Here is an 18,523-nt window from a genome sequence, read left to right as displayed (position 1 = left end):
ACTTTCCCCATCAGATGTTTCCTGTTACACACTTTTCCCAACACACTCTATTGATACAAGGGATAATTAACCATGTCTTCAGTATTCTGTGTATAATCACTCCTGTGTCTTATTTACTGTGTGTGATCCCTCTCTCATCTGCGTAACTCAGTGTGTAGTCACTCCCATGTGCATGGTCACTCCTGCATCTGCATTGCTCAGTGTGCACTCACTCCCATGCGTGCAGTCGCTCCCACATCTGCATCACCTTGTGTGTGATCACTCCCACATCTGCATTACTCTGTGTGTGGTCACTCTTACATCTGCATTACTCAGTGTGTGATCACACTTACATCTGCCTTACTCAGTGTGCACTCACTCCCATGCGTGTAGTCACTCCCAAATCTGCATTACTCAGTGTGTCATCACTCCCATGTGTGTAATCACCCCTAGGAAACTGGGGAGAGGGTGCCTGTTATTATAAAACTGCCCCAAGTCGGCCTAGAGATGTGAAGATACCAGTGGTGTGTTTGATAATAATTCTGACTGTAGCATAAACCTCATTGGTAACCTGTTCCCTGCTTCTGTCTGTGGTTGGCACATGGCTGTCATGAGCCATGGTTGCCCAAGATAGCCTTGGTCATCAAGAGGTATCCTTCCACTCTTTGTCTCCTTACAAATAACGGTGGGGCAGAAGATTGCCTTGAAATGATGGCATTGTGAGAGTTTCCTGGGGAGCAGGCATTGCCCCACATGATTCTGTGCCGATGATTATGTACCAAGTCCACACTGAGGACAATTTAAAAAAAAACACTCTTTCTGGTGGTAGAGGACGCAGCATTGTGTACAAGGGCTCGATTGGCAACATGGGTGTAGATGTGACACTCTTGATCCTGCGAAAGCCAGCAGTTCATAGCATTATACAGCCATGGAGGCCATTCAGCCCATCGTGCCTAGTGCTAGCTCTTTGAAAGAGCTATTCAATTAGTCCCACTCCCCTCGCTCTTTCCCCCATAACCCTGCAGTCTTTTTCTTTTCAAGTATTTATCCAATCCCTTTTTGAAAGTTACTATTGAATCTGCTTCCACCGCCCTTTCAGGCAGCGCATTCCAGATCATAACAACTCGCTGCTTAAAAAAAATTCTCCTCCTTTCCCCCCTGGTTTTCTTTGTCAGTCACCTTCAATCTGAGTCCTCTGGTTACCAACCCTCCTGCCGGTGGAAATAATTTCTCCCTATTTGCTCTATCAAAACCCTGCAGTGGGAAAAGTGATGGCGTTGTTGATCCTGCTGTAATAATGCATCTGTGACTCCTCCACTCTTGCTACACCTGTGGACTGTAAACTGGCAGGCACTGCAGATGTTCACTGCAGTTACCAGGAAAGAACTAAAGGCCTAAAAACTGAAGACGTTAGTCACCTCGACGACCACTGGCAGTGTTGTCCCCTTATTTTCGAGGTTGTCTGCAGGTCTTCTGGAGGCAGATGATACTGTGCGTTATCTTGGCTTCTGCTTACCTACAGGCTCTGGGAGAGGGGGCAATACTAGGCAGGACTGGAGAAGCTGGGATTCTTCTCTTTAGAGCAGAGAAGGTTAAGGGGAGATTTAATAGAGGTGTTCAAAATTATGACGGGTTTAGATGGAGTAAATAGGGAGAAACTGTTTCCACTGGCAGGAGGGTCAGGAACCAGAGGATACAGACTTGAGGTAATTGTCAAAAGAACCAGAGGGGCGATGAGGAGATATTTCTTTATGCAGCGAATTGTTATGATCTAGAATGCACTGCCTGAAAGGGCGATGGAAGCAGATTCAATAGTAACTTTCAAAAAGAAATTGGATATGTATTTAAAAAGGAAAAATTTTCAGGGCTATGAGGAAAGAGCAGGGGGGAGTGGGGGACTAATTGGACAGCTCTTGCAGAGAGCCAGCACTAGGCATGATGGGCCGAATGGCCTCCTTCTGTTCTGTCTGATTGCATGTTCATCCATTGCCAAATATTTGTGCCCGGCCTGCTAATGCAATAGGAAACATAGCAGCAGGCAGGGGACTAAACACCTCTAATGCCATCTAATATCACCTGGCAGAACTTCTATTTTCTAAATTATGAGAAACTAGGAACTGCAGTGGAGCAAAGAGCTTTGGGAGTCCCAAGTACACAAATCATTAAATGCTAGTAGTCACGTACAAAAAGCAATTAAAAAGGCTAATGGAATATTGGCTTTTATCTCAAGTTGTATAGAGTCTTGGTCGGATCCCATCTGGAGTACTGGGCACTGCACCTCAGGAAGGATATATTGGCCTTGGAGGGGGTGCAACACAGATTCACCAGAATGATACCAGGGCTTAGAGGGTTAAATTATGAGGACAGCTTGCATAGCCTCGGCTTGTATTCCCTTGAGTATAGGAGATTGAGGGGTGATCTGATCAGGGTGTTTAAAAACGGTATAGGATTCAGTAGGATAGATACAGAGAAACCTATTTCCTCTGGTGGGAGAATGAAGAATGAGAGGACATATTCCTAAAATTGGAGCTAGGCCGTTCAGGAGTGAAATCAGGAAGAAGTTTTCACACAAAGGATAGTAGAAATCTGGAATTTTATTCCCCCAAAAAGCTGGACAACTGGAGCTTTCAAGACTGAGATGGATAGATTTTTGTTAGGTAAGTGTATCCAGGGACGTGGAGCAAAGGCGGGTAAATGGAGTTGAGGCGCAGATCTAATTCAGTGACGTAGCAGGCTCGAGGGACTGAATGGCCTCCTCCTATTCCTTAAGTTCCCATCTTCTTTCCTTTTGCAGGGGAGCACTGAAAGCAACCCCCATCATGGTTAACCTTCTGACCATACAAAGTGATTGAAACTGCAACCATTGCCTTCTCATTCCGGGCGTGCAGGAACGAGCAAGAGCCCAATTCATAGCGTTGAGATTAACTAACCACCAGCTCACGAGCCCCGCGGAAATTTAATGAAATGCATTCGGCCGGCAGAAATGGCATCAACTAACAAACCCCTGAAGTTGCTGCTCAGTATCATACAGCCGCCAAAAGTATAATGGCCCAGCACAATTTGTAGGCTGTAATCACTGAAGGATTTGACCATCACAATGACTACAGGGCTTTTGTGCTGCCGATGATTGGGTTATTGATTTCAAAAGATCCCATGGCACTATTTCAAAGAAGAGCAGGGGAGTTCTCCTGAGTGTCCTGACCGATTATTTATCCCTTAACCAACAGCACTAAAAAAACAAATTATCTGCCATTTATCTCATTGCTGTTTGTGGGATCTTGCTGTGCACAAATTGTCTGCCACTTTTCCTATATTACAACACTTCAAAAAAAGTACTTCATTGGCTGTGAAGTGCTTTGGGACGTCCTGAGGCGGTGAAAGGCCACTATATAAATGCAAGTCTTTTCCTTTAATATATTTTAATATTAAGGATATTCATCTTTATCACCTCCCAGAAAAAAATCCTTCAAATGGTTTAGCCACAGAATGTGCAGTGTTTGAAAAATGTAATTTATTAACAACATTTTATTGCACTTCATGTCAAACATAATTTAATCAGGAAGTTCTAGTGCAAGTTAAATCTGAAACAGTAAGCATTGAATTGGAGCTTTGCGTTTCTCAACCCTTGCAGGTGCTGCCTTAATTACTTCTCGTCTACTTCCCTTCTCCCCCTAGTTAACGGTGGCTGGTCGACGTGGACAGAGTGGTCTATCTGTAACAGTCGATGCGGAAGGGGCTACCAGAAACGTACGCGCACCTGCACCAATCCCACGCCGCTCAATGGAGGGGCCTTCTGCGAGGGACAGAGCGTCCAGAAAATAGCCTGCACCACCATGTGCCCCGGTAAATGTGAACCTCACCAGATTCACCGCGCCCGTTCACCGCACCGTACCGCGAAAATGTTCTCTCCTCATACCCATGCTAATGCCTCATAATTTGGCTCTTTGAATATTAGTGTGCAAGGCGGTTGATGCGATTGTGTGAAATTCCTTTGTCTTCTATTTCATCGCGCGCATTGACCTGTTTAAATTAAACAGGGGAACACCTCCATTGAAACAGCAAAGAAATTTCATGTGAATTAACATTTAGGTGCAAGATCATTCTATTAAGGCACTGTCTTGCAGTGTCTATATTTGGTTCTTCTCCTGTAGTGTCTACACTAGACTATTGATTAGTGCTTAGACTAGATTGTTGCCTTGTAATACTATACTAGACAATTGACTTGCAGTGCTTATATGAGATATTGACTTGTAATTCTGTACTAGACTATTGATTTAAAACGCTTATTGTCTTGTAACGCTAAGCAATTGTCTTGCAGTGCCCATACAAGATATTGGGGGAGATTTTCGTTATCACTGACTGGACGGTAATCTGGCAGAGCAGATCGCCCTTTACTGACTTTCATTGCATCAAAATAAATGGAATGAAAATCATGCAAGTTCTATAAAGGGCGGGCCATCTAGAAACATAGGAACAGGAAGAGGCCATTCAGCCCCTCAAGCCTGCTCCACTACTCAATTAGATCATGGCTGATCTGTATCTTAACTCCATTTACCCGCCTTGGTTCCGTAACCCTTAATACCCTCGCCTAACAAAAATCTATCAATCTCAGTTTGAAATTTTCAATTGACTTCTGACCTCAACAGCTTTTTTGGGGGAGAGAGTTCCAGATTTCCACTACCCTTTGTGTGAAGAAGTGCTTCCTGACATCACCCCCGAACGGCCTAGCTCTAATTTTAAGATTTTGCGCCGTTGTCCTGGACTCCCCCACCAGAGAAAATGGTTTCTCTCCATCTACTCTATCAATTCCTTTAATCATCTTAAACATCTCAATTAGATCACCCCTTAATCTTCTATATCTGTTCCACCAGATTACCGCCCCGGCAATGACAATGGAAATCTATCTCATTGACCTTTGATGCTACGCTAGACCATCGAGTTGTTATAAGACACTTAGCGGGGCTGATTTTAGTATCCTCCAGACGAAGTATAACGAATGATTTAAGAATAGGCTGAGATCTATCCCGATGGATTTCCCCATGCAGGTTTCCAGTGGGACTTGCACAGGTGGCAGAAGCTCCTGTCCGAGATAGACAGGAGCATCTTAATATTCAAGATTACACTTGTTCTCCATCATGCCCATATTACTCGGATGTCTACAGATCCGAGGCTTAATATTTGAGTGCCATAACACTGCCTGTTGTTGTAAATGTTACCACAGTCCTGGACTTTTATGCCTTGGGCTTCTTTCAGGCTGCCGCAGGAAACATTAGCGACGTCATCAGTCAATCTGCGCTCCACGCAAGTATAAAGCAGACGACGGTTGCTCGGGCGAACTATTCTTATCCTTTTCCCAATGACAACCAGAAACTGCAGTTAAGGGGCTTTGGGTTTCACCCAGATTGCAGGACTTCCCAAAGTCCGTGGGCATCGTAAATTGCATCCGTGTAGCCCTGCGTGTTCCAGGCGGCAATAATAGACCTTCCATGAACAGCAAGGGCTTGTTCCCATTCCCATCAATGTGCAACGAGTCCGTGACCGTCTGCACAGGATCATGCAGGTCAATACCTACCTTCATGTAATGGTCATGAACTCTTTAACTTTTGACAATTCACCATGATTTCACCCCCACCCCACCACCCATTGTTGACCCTGGAACAAAGTGCAACAGTAGCTCCTTGGAGATTAGGGGCTGCCCACTACAGCCCTAGCTTTTGGTACCCATCCAGTATTCGCAGACTCCTGACGAACGCTGATCTAATGAGGTCCATCCATCAATGAGAACCATCATTGAACACACGATAGGAATGGTGAAGGAGAGACTCAGATACATTGATATATCTGGGAGCTTCCTCCAGGTCAGCCAAAGTGTGGTTTGTTGCACGCCACACAACTTTGCTGTGTGGTGCAGATTAACCATTCAACTGCCAGAGTAGGACAGCCTTGGCAACCATCCAGAGGGAAGAGGATCTCCGCTCTATGCCCCACTTGCTACAATAAAATTTCCACTGTCCCGTTTGAGAAACAAGCCGTTCGTTTACGGAGCTGCTCACTTACAATCCTGCTACTGCACTGTTGCACACTTTTGGACAACGGTGCCCCTTTAAGCTGTCTGTGGGCATTTCAGACCTCAACAGCTAATAGTTCCCGCCCACCTCTCCAAAAGAGCAGGCCGCCAATCACAGGCTTTTTCTCACTCCTGCAGTTCGTCCACTTTATGTTATTTAGGCTGAACCTGTAAACTCCGCTGGAATGGAGATGATTCATATCAGGCAGGTGCTATTCCTGCTGTACTCACCTCCCACTGGTCCCAACACTGGATACTAAAATCAGTCTCTGCCTTTTATAATGCTACACTACACTCTTGTCCTGCAATGCTGCACTATTGTATTGTTATCCTAGATGATTGAGTTGCAACACTTGTACTGGACTATTGGCTTGTAACACTTATTGACTTGTAATACTTGTAATATTAAACCCTCGTTGCCGTCCCACTCACTCCACCCACCACTGACCCCTAGGACTCTGTCGGTGGATAAACTATCACTGCCCCTCTCTGCTTTCCCTCCAGAACGACCGTTCACTTGCGAAGAAGGCCCTTGGCATCCACTACCTTATTGTGGACGATTGCACTGACATCCTGGCTTTGACTGAAACTTGGCTGACAGGTGGTGACACCTTGCCCCCTTACCGAAGCCTCCCTGCCTGACTATATTGTCTACCACCTGCCCTGCCCAACCCACCTTGGTCGCTCCTCCTACTCCTCCGGTACCTTCTCATCCTTTGAGCTCCTCACTTTATTCCACCCATATCGCCTGTTCTTTAAATTCCTTGCTGCCTCCTGCACCCCCCGCCCTCCCCCACCCCACTCCGGATTTCTCCCCGATTGCCTCCCTCCTTTTCCTCCCTCAGCCTCTGCACTGAGAATCTTCTTCATCCTCTGTGATTTCAGTCTCCATCTCCGTTCCCCTTGTCCTCTCTCCTCTAAATTCACTTCCCTCCTGTCCTCTTTAAACCTCTCCCTCCATATAAACTCTCCTACCCATATTCATGGCCACCCCCTCGACCTTGCATTCTCCCATGGTCTCGATCACCAACTATATATATTATAATATAATCATATATATAATATATAGTTTTTAATTTTTAAAATTTTGTTTAAACTCTTATTTTGAACACCTAAATACTGGGGACACAAATGGCAGACCAAAAGTTTTCCAAAAGCATTTTGGGCAATTTGCAAAAAAAAGCTACCCGATGGGCAGATTACAGGGTGACAAGTTTACATAGGTGATTTCCATTATAAATAAGATAGATAGATAGGCAGACAGACAGATAGATAGATAGAAAGATAGAAAGAAAGCTAAATAGATAGATGATAGAGAGAAAGAAAGTGATAGACAGATAGATAGAGATTGATAAATAGATAGACAGAGAGAGATAGCTAGATAATAGAGAAAGAGAGATATAGATAGATGGTCAATAGATAGATAGATGATAGAGAGAAAGGGGGAGATAGATTGAAAGATAGATAGAGCTAGATAGATGGATAGATGAAAGACAGATAATAGATAGAAAGAGAGCGATAGATAGATGATATAGAGAAAGAGGTAGATAGATAGAGAGATAGATAGATGATAGAGAGAAAGAGAGAGATAGATAGATAAGTGGAGAGAAAGAGAGCAATAGTTAGATAAATAGAGAGAAAGGTGGATAATAGAGAGAAAAAGAGCAATAGGTAGATATAGATGATAGAAAGAGAGATAGATAGATAGAATGATGATAGAAAGGAAGAGAGCTAGATAGAAATAGAGATATAGATAGAGATATATAGATAGATAGATTGATGATAGATAGATAGATGATAGAGAGAAAGAGAGAGATAGATAGATAGAGAAAGATAGTTGATAGATGGATAGAAAGAGAGAAAGAACAGATAGATAGATAATAGAGAGAAAGAGAGAGCTAGATAGATAGATAGGTTGCCAGATAATAGAGAGAAAGAGAGAGAGATAGATAGATAGAAAGATGGATGGATAAATAGAGAGAGATAATATCATCGTAATATTACATGAAAATAAGGGCAGAATGTAGAACTTTAAACTGGAGGCTGAATTCCATCTGCTCACCCTGGCCTGTGGGAAATTGACTACTGCCACCATTTTTATCCACTATCTCCAATTTTGCTCTGGAGGTTCATTAGGAATGCTAGCAATTTCCTGTCACGTTTATATTGAGCACTAAATCTGAACATTATACGAATACAACACTTGCATATTTATTTATTTAATTAAGTCCCTTTTGAATTTAATTGTACAATTTAGGCATCATTGAGCCTAAATGCTTTAATCTGAAATTATTTATAATCTCTGCAAATGTCTGGGAAAACAGAGCTGACCTTAAACTTTAGAAGCGGTTGCTTCTTGCGAGTCTGCGAGACTGGAGTTGAGTAGATTTCATTGGCCCCTAACTTGTGTTAGACAACTTAGAACAGGGTATCATGGTACATTTGTGCACACATGACAGTAGAACGTCTGATTGGCGAAGACCATGTACAAATGTTTAATGCTCTTGTGACCCATTCCTGTGCGCGCTGTTTTTTTTTTAACCAAGGCATCAATCTGTTTAAAATAAACATGCAGACACCTCCGTCCGGAGGTCGCAATAGGAAATGTAAGGGGTGATTCCGCGATCCCAGTGGGGACTGACTTTCTTGAGAAACGTGTCGGAGAAATCCCGGCCTGTGTGCCCATGGTTTCCCAACCTGCGCTCCCTTCTGGGCGTGCCAGACCGTGGAATCACCCCTATTGTGTGAGCAAAGTCCGAACTTGTACATGAACTTTGCCAGTGGGAAATTCTACTCTTTTGATTGTTTGCTACAAGGTCATTTCTTACTTTGAAAACGTTTCCTTCGCTAACCCTCAAGAAACATGGATAGGATGCATGGTGGGGGTTATCAGTGAAATATTTTGGAACGCAATATTTCAGTTATCTGGAGAGCCTGGAGAAGCTGGGATTGTTCTCCGTAGAGCAGAGAAGATTAAGGGGAGATTTAATAGAGGTGTTCAAAATTACGAGGGGTTTCGATAGAATAGATAAGGAGAAACTGTTTCCACTGGCAGGAGGGTCGGTAACCAAAGGACACATTTAAAATAATTGGTAAAAAATGCCAGGGGGGAGATGAGGAGAGATTTTTTTTACTCAGCGAGTTGTTACGATCTGGAATGCGCTGCCTGAAAGGGCGGTGGAAGCAGATTCAATAGTAACTTGGAAAGGGGAATTGGATATGTACTTGAAAAGGAAAAAAATTGCAGGGCTATGGGGAAAGAGCAGAGGGAGTTGGACTAATTGGTTAGCTCTTTCAATGAGCTGGCACAGGCACGATGGGCGAATGGCCTCCTTCTGCGCTGTACAATTCTATGATTCTACAGGGTGCAGGTGGTGCATCGTGGAATGAGTTCTGCGGATACCGACTGCGTAGGGTTCTTCTTTTAAATGAACTCCGAGCGACCATGAGGGGGTGTTAGGATGGTGAAGTGCCATTTAACAGCTCGGGTGAGCAGCCCCTTGTCTCTTTTCAGAAATGAGTGGCCTCTGTTTCGAAAATCTGCTCCGGTTAGGCCAAAGAAGCAAATTCATGGGACTTCTACCTTGACCCATGATGTAGCTTCATTCCATTTCTGTGACTGAGGTACATCCGATTCTGAATCTCTTAATTTCCACTGAAAGGATTTTCAAGATGGCGCCCAAATAGCTGCAAGGGGAGAGGGGAGGACAGATCACCATTTACTTGTATCAATTGATTTAAGTACTTATATTAAGAATTCTTGCATATCAGTACAAGAAAGCGACTTCTCTCTGATTTTTATGTCCTCGATGCAATGCACTAGGCACCTTGTATCTGGGATACATCTTCCTTTTTCTTAACAATACAGGTTGGAGGGCCAAACATAGCAGCAAAAGGCAGTGCGACGCAGCCTCGATCTTCAGCACCTGCTGAAATCCCGACCCCTAGCCGCATCCCTGCAGACCAGCACCGAGTTGAGCCCCACGGGCCGTTCTCCCGCACGGGGAAGACGGGAAAGCTGGTGGGAGAGTTGACGGCAGGGCGCCTTTGTGCTGACCGCCATTGCTCCAGAAAGGCGCTGGCGCCAGTCTGAGAGTCAGGTGGCCTGCCACCGCTCTCTGCCTGTGATTTGGGCGGGAAAGTCCGACACCAGAGAGTCCTTTTAAGTTTTGCATATTGTGTGAATCGGAGGAAATCGGATCGGCCGTCCGATATGCATCTGATTTGAACGGATAATCGGGAGAGGTGTAGAATGGGCGGGAAATCCGATATTCCCCGTTTTAGCACTATCGCCAAAAGTCAAAATTACCCCCAAGGAGCCGATCCTTAAATTTGCACCATTTGCACCCAGCACTGTTACAGCAGATGGTCATTACGATTCCTTTATTAGGCACTAAATCTAACGCTGTGTCAACGCAAAGCTTTCCAAATTTATTCACTGACCGATTCTTGAGTCGATTCCGTGCAATATGGGCATCGTTAGCGTTTCAGTCCGAAGTCCGCTCGCCTCTGCAAACGCCCGAGAAACAAAACTCCACAAGCGATTTCTTACTGAGGACCTGCGAGCCCCCCAACGCCCCCTCCCACCCCCCCCCCCCGGAGTCGGGCAGATCTCGTTCCCTACCTCCCTTGCTCGCCACCCTCCCCCCCCGCAAAGACGCAGCTGACGGTTTGCTGATGCGCGTTCCCACCGCCCCCCGCCCCACTTCCCCACCACCCCCTCCTTCTTGCATACTTGTGTACTGATGTTTTTCTCTTGTCGAACTGTAGTTGATGGTGGGTGGACGGAGTGGAGCAAGTGGTCAGCCTGTGGGACGGAATGCATGCACTGGCGGAGGAGGGAGTGCACGGCCCCCGCCCCTAAAACCGGCGGCAAGGACTGCCGAGGACTGGTGTTAGACTCCAAAAACTGCACCGACGGCCTATGCATGCAAAGTAAGTGAGGAACCGGGAGATCCTACCCTGACTGCGACAACTGAAATGCTCACGCGTTTAACCCTCTCCGTGCCGGTGAAGGATATCAACCCCCCCCCACCCACCTCCCCACCCACCCTATTCTAATATTATCATCCCTTGCACATTCTTATCCTTGTCCACTGTGTTTCTGCTACTTGTCAACACTTCAAAAAAGAAAGAACTTTCATTTATATAGCGCCTTTCACGACCTCAGTATGTCCCAAAGCCCTTTGCACTCAGTGGTGCAATTTTTGAGGTGTGGCCACTGTTTGTAATGTAGGAAACGTGGCAGCCAAATTTGCACACAGCAAGATCCCACAAACAGCAATGAGATAAATGACCAGGTCATCTGTTCCGTTGATGTTGGTTGAGGGATAAATATTGGCCAGGACACCAGGGAGAACTTCCCCTGCACTTCTTCAGACCAGTGCGACAAAATCTTTCACGTCCATCTGGGAGGGCTGACAGGGCCTCGGTTTAACTTCCAATCTGAAAGACGGCACCTCCAACGGTGCAGCACTCCCTCCGTACTGGCACTGTGAGTGTCAGCCTGCATTCTGTGCTCAGGTCTCTAGAGAGGGAGAGGGACTCGAACCCACAACCTTCAGACTCAGAGGTGAGAGAGTGATACCCACTGAACCACTGCTGACATTCTTTTTTATATAAGAAAGTAAATAGTCGCCTATTTTGAAAACTGCGGCCTTGAACCTCGAAGGGGGTCGCACTGCGATCTGGCGCTCCCGGGGAGTGCATCCTGGTACATGGTGGGGATTCACCTCACGGGTTGCTCTCCCGTGATTTCTCGAGGGGAGCTCCGTGCTGGGACCTCTCGATCATGAATCATTCCTTAAAGCCTGACTCTTCACCGGGATAAATCCTTAAAACCCAAGGACGCGGAGCGGAAAGGGCGCTGATTATGTCGTGGGTGTTGTGCGGAGTTGGGGATCTGTTGATGCTGACACCCAGGCTCCTGACTGTACTCGTTCCATCCCTTGGTCCCCAACTGCAAACACACACACACATACACACACACCAAGTTACCAATCATGGTGATCTGGTGAGGTGTTGGCTGAGCAGAGGCCAGTGCTTCCCTACAGGGAGGAAAGGTATGGTGGGAGAGAGAGTAGAGGCCGGTGTAGCCCATTCCCTCACGGCCATCAACAAAATGAGATTTTTAAAGGGCCCTGGAGGCAAATCACCTGCAAATCACCTGGAATACAAAGGGGTGGAAGTTATGTTACAGCTGTACAGAGCTCTGGTTAGACCCCATCTGGACATACTGCGTTCAGATCTGGGCACCGCACCTCGGAAAGGATATTTTGGCCTTGGAGGGGGTCCAGCGCAGATTCACCAGAATGATACCAGGGCTAAAAGGGTTAAATTATGAGGACAGGTTGCATAGACTGGGCTTGTATTCCCTTGGTTGTAGAAGATTATGGGGTGATCTCATTGAAGTGTTTAAGATGATGAAAGGATTTGATAGAAACTATTTCCTCTGGTGGGGAGAGTCCAGAACAAGGGGGGCATAACCTTAAAATTAGAGCTAGGCCGTTCAGGGGTGATGTCAGGAAGCACTTCTTCACACAAAGGGTGGTGGAAATCTGGAACTCTCTCCCCCAAAAAGCTGTTGAGGCTGGGGGTCAATTGAAAATTTCAAAACTGAGATTGATAGAAATATATCGCAGTTACAATACACCTTCTGGCCCTCAATCAATCTGCGCAAACAAATAGTTCTGATCATGTTCACCTGCCAATGCTTCTATGAGGCTCATTGGGTAACACTCCGAGCTTTGAATTGGAAGGTTGTGAGTTCAAGTCCCACTACAGAGACTTAAAACACACAATCTAGGCTGGGAGTACTGCAGTGTTGGTAGGTGCACTGTCTTTTGGATGAGACGTTAAACCAAGGCCCTATCTGCCCTCTCAGGTGGATGTAAAAGATCCCACGGCCACTATTTCGAGGAAGAGTCAGGGGAGTTCTCCCCGGTGTCCGTGTCAATATTTATCCCTCAACCAACATCCGCTAAAACAGATGATCTGGTCATTATCACATTGCTGTTTGTGGGAACTTGCTGTGCGCAAAACAGTGACTACACCTCAAAATGTACTTCATTGGCCGTAAAGCGCTTTGGGACGTCCTGAGGTGAATAATTGCAAGTTCTTCCTTATCCAGCTATCCCACCTAATTGTGAATGTTGACCTAACATTAAACTCTGCATGGTGCGGGCGGAAAAATAAATGCAGCAGTAATGGATATTTTAATTTAAAAAAAAAAAAAATTTGCGATTGATGAACGAGTTTGACAGCAATGAACATCGGGCAAGAGTGAAAATCGCCAAAGTACAAATCACAACCTTTCTCTTATTCCTGGAAACATGTGACTTGACTTTTAAAACCGACAGCGTTTGGAATGTGTTTTCTTTCGTCAAAACCTTCCTGCCCAGAGGGAAAAAAAAATCTCGCAGCTTTAAATATTGCAAACGTGCATTTCCAAACAGCCGCACTACTGACACGTGCCTGAAGTTGGCGCTGCTGATCCTGTCGCTGTCCCGGGTGTCTATAGTGCCACCTTCAGTTGCTTTGTGGAACCGATGCCCTGAGACAAGTGGATTGATTGATCCAAAGTTGGTTCCCTCCCATGTATTTTGCCTTCCTGCATTTTTCACAGTCACTGTGAAAATCATGGGGGGGGGGGGGGGGGGGGGGATAAAATGAGTGCATAAAAATACTGGGGCCTGTGCACCAATTCATCAATCTTGAGGGGGGGGGAAGAAAATTTCCTGAAATGTCACCATTTCTTTCTTTGCCCAAATCAGTCCTTTTTTTCTGGGTTTATTTGAACCGTTGAAACGTGTGCTTGAGCGGACAGGACAGCTGAGGGGCCTGCAGTAATGAGGAGCTTTTTTAAGCATAAAGGCATCGTGAGAGAAGGGGAGCTTTAAACAATCAGAAATGCCCGTCTCCCACAGACAGAGGCCACCTTGTGAAACTATTCACCCTGTCGCTCATCTTATAGCTGGAGCGAATTGACCAAAATTGATGCTCTTATTGTGTTTAGTAGCGCGATGGCAACGTTGCAGCATTAGTTCTCAGCACCATTACAGCCGTGACTACACTTCAAAAGTGCTTCATTGGCTGTAAAGCGCTTTGGGACGTCCTGAGGTTGTGAAAGGCGCTATATAAATGCAAGTTCTTTCTTTTTTTTTGTGACTTGAGAAGCACAGGAGTTCCCACTGCAAGGTTAACATCACCCTGGCTGAACATGCTGAGGCTGAGAACATAGAGAGAGAGTTTGTAGGACAGCGTAGAGATTAAATTCCCTTTGAAGTGAAATGCATTGCGATGCTGGCTTATGCAGAGCATTATAAATGATAGTGCGGACTTCACTTTAAACCTATTTGAGGAACCACTTGGTAACCGGCCCTGATTGTCACTCTGCGGGCAGTGAATGGCTGAACACAGTGTCACAATGAGCTGAAATCCAATTGCCACTTAACACTCCTTCAAATGTTTATGAACAGCAATTTGTTGCCAAAAACGTTTTAAATTTTAAATTGCTAATGTTTATAATTTAAGATTTATTTTGATTTCGAACAGGAAATTGTGTGTTAAAGGAAGCTTTAATTTTTGCCCAAATAATTGAGCAATTTAAGCCACTTCTTTATATATTTAATCAGTACAAACTAATTGGTGTATCACAGCACAGAAACAGGCCAGTCAGCCCAACTGGTCTATGCCGGTGTTTATGCTCCACACGAGCCTCCTCCCACAACTTTTCATCTCACCCTATCAGCATATCCTTCTATTTCTTTCTCCCTCATGTGCTTATCGAGCTTCCCCTTACAGGCACCTATGCCTTAGGGTGGTGAAGAAGGCATTCGGCATGCTTGGTTTCATTGGTCAGAACATTGAATACAGGAGTTGGGATGTCTTGTTGAAGTTGTACAAGACATTAGTAAGGCCACACTTGGAATACTGTGTACAGTTCTGGTCACCCTACTATAGAAAGGATATTATTAAACTAGAAAGAGTGCAGAAAAGATTTACTAGGATGCTACCGGGACTTGATGGTTTGACTTATAGGGAGAGGTTAGACAGACTGGGACTTTTTTCCCTGGAGAGTAGGAGGTTAAGGGGTGATCTTATAGAAGTCTATAAAATAATGAGGGGCATAGATAAGGTAGATAGTCAAAATCTTTTCCCAAAGGTAGGGGAGTCTATAACGAGGGGACATAGATTTAAGGTGAGAGGGGAGAGATACAAAAGGGTCCAGAGGGGCAATTTTTTCACTCAAAGGGTGGTGAGTGTCTGGAACGAGCTGCCAGAGGCAGTAGTAGAGGCGGGTACAATTTTGTCTTTTAAAAAGCATTTGGACAGTTACATGGGTAAGATGGGTATAGAGGGATATGGGCCAAGTGCAGGCAATTGGGACTAGCTTAGTGGTATAAACTGGGCGACATGGACATGTTGGGCCGAAGGGCCTGTTTCCATGTTGTAACTTCTATGATTCTATGATTCTATGCTGTTCGCCTCAGCTACTCCATGAGGTAGCAGGTGTATATCGTACCTTCATGTTAAAGTGAAAGAGAAATGGCGAGGAGTGGTGATAGCTGATGTGGTTTTATCTCCCATAGTCACAGTGCTCAGGAGACCCATGATGTGGAGATGCCGGTGATGGACTGGGGTGGACAAATGTAAGGAATCTTACAACACCAGGTTATAGTCCAACAGTTTTATTTGAAAATCACAAGCGAATGCTTGTGATTTTCAAATAAAACTGTTGGACTATAACCTGGTGTTGTAAGATTCCTTACTCAGGAGAGCAGGAAGACTATGGCACGAAACTCTGCTCTTTGTTCTCTGTTTTAATATTGAAAGCTAGCCAGATTTTCGCTCCCTAAGACTGCGCTCCCACAAAGCTGCTCTCAGCCAGCCTCGTAAAGCCCATCTACGTTAAGTTACAGACCTCACAGAATCATTTTAAAGTATCTTTTTCTCCCCTCATGGCTTACGTAGCAGGTTACAACCCTCCGAGATCTCTGCGCTCCTCCAATTCTGGCCTCTTGCGCATCCCCGATTTTCATCGCTCCACCGTTGGCGGCCATGCCTTCGGCTGCCTAAGCTCTGAAATTCCCTCCCTAAACCTCTCCGCCTCTCTACCTCTCTCTCTGCTCCTTTAAGACGCTCCTTAAAACCTACCTCTTTGACCAAGCTTTTGGTCACCTGTCCTAATATCTCCTCACATGGCTCGGTGTCAAATTTTGTTTGATAATCGCTCCGGTGGAGCGCCTTGGGATGTTTTATTACATTAAAGGTGCTATATAAATGCAAGCTGTTGTTGTTATGATCTGGAATGCGTTGCCTGAAAGGGCAGTGGGAGCAGATTCAAAAGGAAATTGGATAAATACTTGAAAAGTAACAATTTGCAGTGCTGTGGGGAAAGAGCGGCGGAGTGGGACTAATTGGATAGTTCTTTCGTAGAGCCGGCACAGGCACGATGGGCCGAATGGCCTCCTTCTGTGCTGTATGATTCCATGGTTTTATGGTAATGCGTTGTCCAGTTTAGTGAGCCATGCACAACAACAACAACAACAACAACAACAACAGCTTGCATTTATATAGCGCCTTTAATGTAGTGAAACATCCCAAGGCGCTTCACGGGAGCGTAATCAGATAAAATTTGACACAGGGAAGGTTGGGGTTTCGAGGCCTCAGTCTGTGCTGAATCACCTGGTCTCAAGACAAGACAGCAGTAGGAATGCTACAGTTAACCTCAGGGTCACCGGAGTAGGCAGGCGAAAATTGGCCAGGGTTTTCTGCGCCTGAGCAGTTAGCCAGTGAACTTGTGCATGTGTGCATGTCAGGGGATGACCAGGACAATTAGCAATTGCCCCCAAAGTTGAATAGAATACCAAACGCCCACCGTCTGGGCCGCTCGTGAAAGGGAAAAAAAAATTGGGAGAAAAGGGAAGTAAGACAATTCTCACTGTTCTCCCTGTAACTGCTCCTCGCTGAACATTGTTAAGTTACAGATCTCACAGCAACGTTTTAAACTTGCTCCTTAAAAAAAAAGAAAGATTCTGATTAAACGTTGGTACGTGAGGAAGTGTTGGTAATTATAAGGTGCGCCACTGATTAGTATGACGCACGTGGCAATCTCCAACTTTACCATCGGGGGAGGTGTCGGGCAGAGAGAGAACAAGAAGGAGTGAAAATCGAGGCAGGAGCCAGCCTTGGGTTGCCAACCCTCCAGGATTGCCCTGGAGTCTCCAGGAATTGTAGATTAATCTCCAGGTCACCGCTGCGAGCAAAAAAACCCTGGAGAAAAATCATCGGGGGCATTAAAAAAAATTGTTTCTTTCATATTCGTTGAATACTTTTGTTTGTTAGTTATAGAAATATTGGAAATGGTAAAAAAGGCTGTTTGACTGGCAGTCAAGAATTATCTAATTGGGTAAAGGAGAGTCTATTCGCTTTCCGATTGGTCATGGGAAGGCGGGGCACCATGAAGATGGACATGTTGGACAACCAATAGCGGGAGTGGGGCGATTGGCGGCTGGAGGTCATGTGATGAAACCTCCAGGAATGCGTCCGACCAGAGTTGGCAACCCCTAGAGCCATCAGCGGCGTAGGAGTGAGTTGTTTTATTTACCTTAACGACTGAAGATTAACGTATAGTCCTGAAGGGCTCTTTACAATAAAATAAATAAAGAGACGAATTTTTTAAAAAATAAGTCAAAAAAAAGATTGAGTTTGAAGAACAGAGGCGGGAACCAAAAATTCTCCGGAATTTCGAGCGATAGCGGCAAGCCAAGCCTCCACCCTAAGTTGATTTTACTATTTTTTTTTTAAAATGAGACTTTCGGATGTGTGCCTGTGTATAAATATTGGCGACAGTGGACAACAGAAGTGAGTCTGCCTCGAGCAAGATATCTTACGCAAAATGGCCGCCGAATAGGGTTGCCAACTCTGGTGGGACGTATTCCTGGAGGTTTCGTCACACGATGTCTCCCGCTTCCAACCGCCACGAATGGTCGCCCAACACTTCCACCTTCATGGTGCATCGCCTTCCCAAGGCCAATTGGGAAGCCAACAGACTCTCCCTTACCAGTTTAGGATGTTTCTTGACTGTCAGTCAAACATCCTTTTGTTCCCCCCCCCATCTCCAATATTTTTATGACTAATAAACAAAAAGTGTTAAAAGAAAATGAAAGAATCTCAATTTTTTTTTTGTCGTGGCCGTATAATTTTTCTCCCAGGTTTTGCTGGAAGCGGTGAGATTAATCTTTCATTCCTGGACGATCCAGGACAATCCTGGAGGGTTGGCAGCTCCTAAACCGCCCAATGGCCAGCCAGCAGCTTGTAGTCGTTTGGTGAGGAAGCCATGGACATGTCTCCCTAGTAACCAGTTCACACGCAATAATTCAGGAGGTGGACCTTACGAGCGATGACCATTGTAGACGGGGAATGGATGCAGGAAAGTTGGATTTATTGTAACCTCCAACTATTCCCTGGCTATTG

At 45.3% G+C, this 18,523-nt stretch overlaps 1 protein-coding gene across 2 annotated transcripts in view; it reads left to right on the top strand.

The window, feature by feature from the left end:
- The window catches only part of LOC137330387 (netrin receptor UNC5C-like), a 341,615-nt gene that overhangs the window by 274,901 nt on the left and 48,191 nt on the right, over positions 1-18,523 (top strand). For both annotated transcript variants that reach the window (XM_067994493.1, XM_067994492.1), the window contains exons 6-7: positions 3,655-3,822; positions 10,817-10,981. In XM_067994493.1, coding sequence (XP_067850594.1) covers positions 3,655-3,822; positions 10,817-10,981 — 333 coding nt within the window. The remainder of the gene's footprint in view (positions 1-3,654; positions 3,823-10,816; positions 10,982-18,523) is intronic.

The sequence above is a fragment of the Heptranchias perlo genome, chromosome 1, assembly GCF_035084215.1.
Source record: "Heptranchias perlo isolate sHepPer1 chromosome 1, sHepPer1.hap1, whole genome shotgun sequence".
NCBI lineage: Eukaryota > Metazoa > Chordata > Chondrichthyes > Hexanchiformes > Hexanchidae > Heptranchias > Heptranchias perlo.
This window is presented reverse-complemented; position numbering and strand designations above follow the sequence as displayed.